Raw genomic sequence first — 6609 nt, forward strand, 5'->3', positions numbered from 1 at the left:
TAGGTTGATGCGCTTCCATTACGAGTTTCAAAATTAACAATCTTGTTCATTTTGATATACAAAATGAATTATATTATTTATCCATATTACATGTTATTGAATTGAGTTACAACCAAGCAATGTTTGACACTTCAAGTATAAAAACAACGAGACATTAGTTTATTCAAAGAAAGATCTTCACATCATGTATTTGAACAAGTTTCATTTTAAGCTCTTATTTAATTTTGCTGAAGATCATATTTTAGTAGTTTTTGATAAAATTTGATAAACTGTATGGTTGGAAGATTGATAAAATTATGAATCCTATAATATGTGTGATTAAGCCTCTGTTTGGTTAGCATTTAGTAATTTTTTAATAAAAATTGATAAACTATGAAATTGAAGAATTGATAAAAGTTATGAATTCCATGAAAGGTGGAATTGAAAAAGTGTTTGATGAAAATGAGTTTTAGAAAATAAGACCAAATAGAAATTAAAATTAATTATTGATTTTAACTTAAATTTTTAGTAATTTTTTAGTTAAATCCAAACATGGATTAAATGAGAAGTTTGTGGCTGCAATGTTTGAGGTTAATTATCAATCCGGAAGGTGGAAAATTATGACATTTGTCCAACTTTATTGACCAACTCCGAACATCATGGAGAAAACACACGATTTCAAACAACAAAGGAAACAAATATAACTATATTTGATCTATGATTAATTAATAATGGAAAAATGAACATAAATAATTAATCAAAAAATAGTAAATACAGTTTAATTAGTTAATCTCCATTTTTCCAGGAAAGGTATGAGGATGGAAGACGGTTAATGGTTTCTTTGTAGAAACTATTACAATGCACCTTCATTTTTATTCTCTTCTTCCTTTTAAGGATCCTCCCTGCCCTTCTCTCTTATATATAGATTACGTTTTCTTCTTCATAATATTTTTGTTTTGTTTCAATGAAAGAAATTAGTAATGCGCACATTTGCATGAATAAATTGTTGGAATGAAATGGTATATTTTGATGGGCATTCACCATTTTCTTTATAGTTTAGTATTATTTGTTCATGTTCTTGAAAATGTCAATTAATCTTGAATAGTCTCATTATTTTGGAAGCGCGGCAGCATGATGGGTGTGTTCTAATAAAGACCGTGCTAAAGACACCTTGTGAAAATGGCATCTTCATCGCCTAAAGAATCTCCACATTCAAATTCGTCGTCACCACCACCACCATCAGCCTCGTCATCTTCATCACCATCTCCATCCGCACCACCTCCATCAAAACACAGCCCACCACCTCCACCCTCTAACAATAGTTCCCTGCCTCCTGCTAACAACGATAACAACAACAATAATAATAACAAAAAAACTCCACCCCCGTCAAACTCTAGCTCATTAGGTGACGAAGATGGAGATCCATCATCTCCACATCCACCACCAACATCGCCTCTAGCACCACAGCACGAAACTCCAAGACTTCCTCCTTCAAGACACAAGTCATCTCAATCATCAAATTCGCCATCAAATGACGACTCGCCCATTAATGAGAAAGCCATCATAGGCGGAGTAGTTGGAGGAGCGGCATTATTGCTTATCTTTATGATTGTCTTCTTGGTGTTTTGTTGTAGGAGGAAGAAAAGAAAGCCCCATGATCACATTCACTACTACAGAGATGAATCTCATGGAAATAGAAGTACGTGATCCACTTCTATTAAATTTCAAAATGAAATTTTATACACGATTATAGGCTCGTTTGAGCACACCATCTTAAAATTCAAATGCAAGTTCAAAATGGATCGAATTGGTTGTTTGAGTTTAATTAACAAGCACTTGTGTATGCAGATAATGACTACTACAACAGCGGACCTGGTTTCTCGGGTCCACACCAAGCTGCCTTGCCTCCACCGCCACCGCCCCAACCTTCCATTCCCCTTGGCTTCAATCAAAGCAGCTTTACATACAATGACTTAGTGGCCGCAACTGACAATTTTGCGCAATCTAATATGTTGGGACAGGGTGGCTTTGGTTATGTGCATAAAGGGGTGTTGCCAAATGGTAAAGAAGTTGCAGTAAAGAGCTTGAAATCCAATAGTGGGCAAGGAGAAAGGGAGTTTCAAGCTGAGGTAGATATCATTAGCCGTGTCCATCATCGGCACCTTGTGTCTCTTGTTGGTTATTGCATTGCGGGATCTCAAAGAATGTTGGTTTACGAATTTGTTGATAATGGTACTCTTGAATTTCACCTTCATGGTACGTAATTTACACAATAAACTTTTTCCTTTAATTTTAGTACATAACAAGTTGGTTCAACTATCAAAATCGATGAAGTTTAACTTAAATTTGCTACAAAAATCTGACTTATGTAGGAGCTAATCGCCCAGTTATGGACTGGCCTACAAGGCTTAAAATTGCATTGGGATCGGCCAAAGGACTTGCTTACCTTCATGAAGATTGTGAGTTATTCTCTTCTCCAAGTTATTTTTCTTTCCTTTTCTTATTAATTTTGTACTTCAGTTTTGTATTTAATAACCTTTTTGCTATTAATTTACAGGTCATCCTCGAATTATCCACAGAGACATCAAAGCTGCAAACATTTTGCTCGATAGTCATGGTGAAGCCCAGGTAATTAATCATAAATCAAACTAATTAAATCTTCTAATTTTTTTTGAAATTAAATTTGTGTAGTTATTTTAGGAAATGCTACTTGTACATAGTGTTGTTTTCATACCTGTATCCACCCCTTCAGATGGATGGGGAACCACTTCACATGGTAGATTTCGGTATGGATACCCTGATGTACGTATAGCATTACTCTTTATTTTATTAGTAATCCATGATGTACTTCAATGAGTAGGTGGCTGACTTTGGATTGGCCAAACTTTCTAATGACAACAACACGCACGTTTCAACTCGGATAATGGGAACTTTTGGGTAAGCAATTCAAAATCACATTAGATTTGGCCACAATTTTGAACCCTAGGTTTATTTATTTATTATTATTATTATTTGCAAATACTTTTGTATCATTTACAATAAAATCAAGGATGCCAATTCCCGCTAAAATGTATATATTTGTGATCGGGTACATCTACATGTAATTAATATGCAGGTACCTGGCGCCTGAATATGCCTCAAGTGGGAAGCTCACGGAAAAATCTGACGTTTACTCCTACGGGATTATGTTATTAGAACTCATAACTGGACGACGCCCCGTGGATATCCATAGAGATGATGATGATGACAACTTAGTTGATTGGGTGTGTAATTTTAGTTTATTGAAATAGTAATCATAATTTTTTGTCGATTAATTTGATTTACGCACTCGTTAATTGCTTATGCCTTGTTTTCTTGCGTGGGGATTCGTACGAACAGGCAAGACCTATTCTAATGCAAGTAACAGAGGGAGGAAGCTGCGAAGGGTTGGTGGATCCACGCTTGGAGAACAACTATGATCCTCAGGAGATGTTGCGGATGGTGGCATGTGCAACTGCATGTATTAGGCATTCTGCAAGAGGACGCCCCAAAATGAGTCAGGCAATCACCTTTGTTTGTATGATTAATACACTTTTGGAAATTGGAATGTTTGGCAAAAAAAAAAAAAAAAAAAGAATTTAAAATCTTGTTATCTAATTTGGTAAATCTACAGATTGTACGCGCTTTGGAAGGTGACGTGTCTTTAGAGGACCTAAATGAAGGGGTAAAGGCGAGGCATGGAGGACTGGATGGCTCGAGTGGTAGCTCTGTGTACGAAAGCGATTCAATTTCGGATTTGAAAAAATATAGAAAGACAGGTTTGTCTAGCCAAGAATTCAATAGCGGTGAGCAGGGTTGACATGCGAGTATGCTCTTTCCAACGAAAGAAATTAACAAGAATTTCACTCCAACAAGGATAGCCACATACACAGCCTTGAACAAGCTTAAGCTTCACTTGTACATTATCAGCAATGAATTGATTTAGTAACTTAGAGTATCTTTAAGAGACTGTCTACTTTTAAATAATAATCCTGCAATTTAGTCAATAGCTATAAATTTAGAGCATCAAATTTTTTAAATAATCCAATAATCTCTTTATTTTTAACACTTAAGTTTACTGCTCTCAATTTGTATTTATTATTTTACACTACCTTTTATTTTCACCAACTTTCTTTCAAATTATTATGTTATTTTCCTCTTTTTTTTATACATATTATTTAATTAGGTCAATATATGGAGTATTGAAGATTGAAATATTTTAAAATGTTAATTTTAAAAATCTCTCGAAGCATAATTTTAAGGGTTGACCTTTAAAATAGATATCATTTCACTTTTTAAATATCTCTTGAAAATTCTCTTATATAAGAGTTATGATTCACATCTCAGTAATGTGATCTGGTAATCAACACTTGTGAACTCGATTGGGTTGATACATCAGGTAGCAATTCAGAGCTTATACTTTCTAATAGTTTTTAATCTGGTGTATATTAGAGTTTGACTCAAACTTATATGCAGACATGTACGATTAAAATATTTGGGGTTATTAATAAAAAAATTGATAGATTTTGATAAAAATCGATGGCATGTGTGATTGTAAAGTTAATAAAATTTGTGATTAAAGTTATCTATAATTTCTTTTCAACTTTTAAACAAATTTTTAACCATACCAAACAAACACTTACACGTAACAGCAATAGGAATGTATATCGAGTGTAGCTCAATGACCCGACCGGATCCCATGATTATACATATTTTTACAAATATATCACATTTTAAAAATATTAAGAGCCTATTTGATGCACATTTTTATATTTTTGCAAAAAATAATAATAATGATAATAATTAATTAAAATTGTGATTTGATGGAAAATGTGCGATTAAAAAATAAGTATAAGTTTTGGGTTTGTGTGTAATATTATTTTATTGAAAAATGTGTGGTTGAAAAGAAGTATGGTTGGACAAAACTCCTGAACCGAACCAATCGAACTAAGCGGTTCTTCTTAAGTTAAATACCTGAACGGATATCTGAATTGAGAACCAACGAATTTGGTTCGATTCTAGATCAAGAAGCGAAAAATTGAATCTACCTAATTTTTTTAATATATTTATTTTAAATAAATCAAATTATTTTATTTTTCTAAATAAATTTATTAACTAGTTAATTTATTTCAAACCCAAAAATATTATTTTCCTATTTCTAATTTTCAGTTCAAAGCCAACTTAGTCAAATTGATCTAAGTTTTTATCCAAATCTGTTATAGTGTCGTTTTCACCGTTCTGGAACAATTGAATTAAATTTCAACAACGTTTCTCTTAATTATTGTGAGCTCGCTATCTTCCTCTTCCTGTAATTTTAATAATCAAATTTATGAAAAACTCAACAAAGAGAAACGTAAAAAACAAATAAAATTGAACTACGTTATTTAGTAAAAACTATGCTGAATATATCATTAGTTGAATTAATATCGTTTTGTAAATATTAAAAAATTTGATTATAATACGAAATTTTGGAACTAAATCGAATCCGGACGGTTCTACAATTAAATTTGGATCCGACGATTCCACTTATTAAATACTTGAAAATTTCGGGTCCGATTCGGTTCAATTAGAATCGAATCAGACCATGTCCGGCCCTAAAAAGAAGGTAGAAAAATATATTTTGAAAAAATTGAAAATCAAACAAGGTCTAAAGTTAATTAACCTTTGCTTCATTGTCATATTATATCATTGTGATACTATATCCTTAACTTTCTTTTATTTATCATATTCTTATTTTTAATATTTCATTGATCAGAAAATTTTGTCTTTAATCATAATTTTCATTCAAAATATTATTAACTTTCTTTAAAACGAGGGTCAAATATTTAATCGTATTTTTGCAATATTATTTGTTTTGCTTATTCAAAAATAAAATGAAAAATGAGTCATTTTACTCTATCTTACAGAAAATTTTAATGAAAAATCATAACCAGAAATTTATATCAATTTGAAAATAAGAATGTGATGAAAAAAATTTGAGATATAAATGTCATATATGAATCTTTCGTGCAATTAAGGCCCCATTTGATTCTCATTTTTATCAAAATACATTTCTCTCTCTCATTTATAGCCACACATTTTTCATTAAAATAATATTACACATCCACACGTTCTTCATCAATCTACTATTCTAAGGCCTCGTTTGGGAGGGATTTTGAGAATTGATTTTTTTATCGTTAGAAAAAAAGTGGGGTCCACTTGTACGAGAAGAAGTAAAAAATTACGGCTGTAATAATGAAATAATAGTCAAAAAATCAATTTTTTTGGGTAAAAAATCCCTCTCAAACAAGCTCTAAAATTCATTTTCCCATAAAAATGGGTATCAAAAACTGGATTTGGAAAGATTTTGAGAGAAGAAGGTGGGTTTGAATACAAAAAGGCAATTGTTGATGCAATTGTTGATCTTAATTAGAGATATTGCAGATGCTAGAGAAAGTGGACTACTTCACTTATGTGAATTCACTTATCTTTCCACCCAGGTTGGTAATTTTCTTCTTTATTCTATTCATTTCATACACACATCAATTTCCCTTCGATCAATGCTAGTTTAGCTTCTTCTTTTCTACACTTCACTAGAACTTATATATGTTACCTTTATCAGATTTTGAACTT

The 6609-nt window shown here is 32.0% G+C and overlaps 1 protein-coding gene across 1 annotated transcript; it reads left to right on the plus strand.

Moving 5' to 3' along the window:
- The first annotated feature begins 806 nt into the window (after nt 1-806).
- LOC111380474 (putative proline-rich receptor-like protein kinase PERK6) lies at nt 807-4061 on the plus strand. Its single transcript, XM_023004059.1, has 8 exons — nt 807-1678; nt 1828-2235; nt 2352-2438; nt 2537-2607; nt 2840-2916; nt 3095-3242; nt 3358-3519; nt 3632-4061. Exons 1-8 carry the CDS (start codon nt 1159-1161, stop codon nt 3815-3817), a joined length of 1659 nt encoding a protein of 552 aa, XP_022859827.1. The 5' UTR covers nt 807-1158; the 3' UTR covers nt 3818-4061.
- Nucleotides 4062-6609: the final 2548 nt, after the last annotated feature.

This window comes from Olea europaea, chromosome 3 (genome assembly GCF_002742605.1).
Source record: "Olea europaea var. sylvestris chromosome 3, O_europaea_v1, whole genome shotgun sequence".
Classification (NCBI taxonomy): domain Eukaryota; kingdom Viridiplantae; phylum Streptophyta; class Magnoliopsida; order Lamiales; family Oleaceae; genus Olea; species Olea europaea.

What these genes read in the sequence shown, in the direction of transcription:
- LOC111380474 (XM_023004059.1), top strand. Translation starts at nt 1,159, where the DNA reads ATGGCATCTTCATCGCCTAAAGAATCTCCACATTCAAATTCGTCGTCA. An exon ending in TGAATCTCATGGAAATAGAA is followed by an intron (nt 1,679 to 1,827) that starts GTACGTGATCCA and finishes TTGTGTATGCAG; the next exon opens with ATAATGACTACTACAACAGC. An exon ending in TCTTGAATTTCACCTTCATG is followed by an intron (nt 2,236 to 2,351) that starts GTACGTAATTTA and finishes TGACTTATGTAG; the next exon opens with GAGCTAATCGCCCAGTTATG.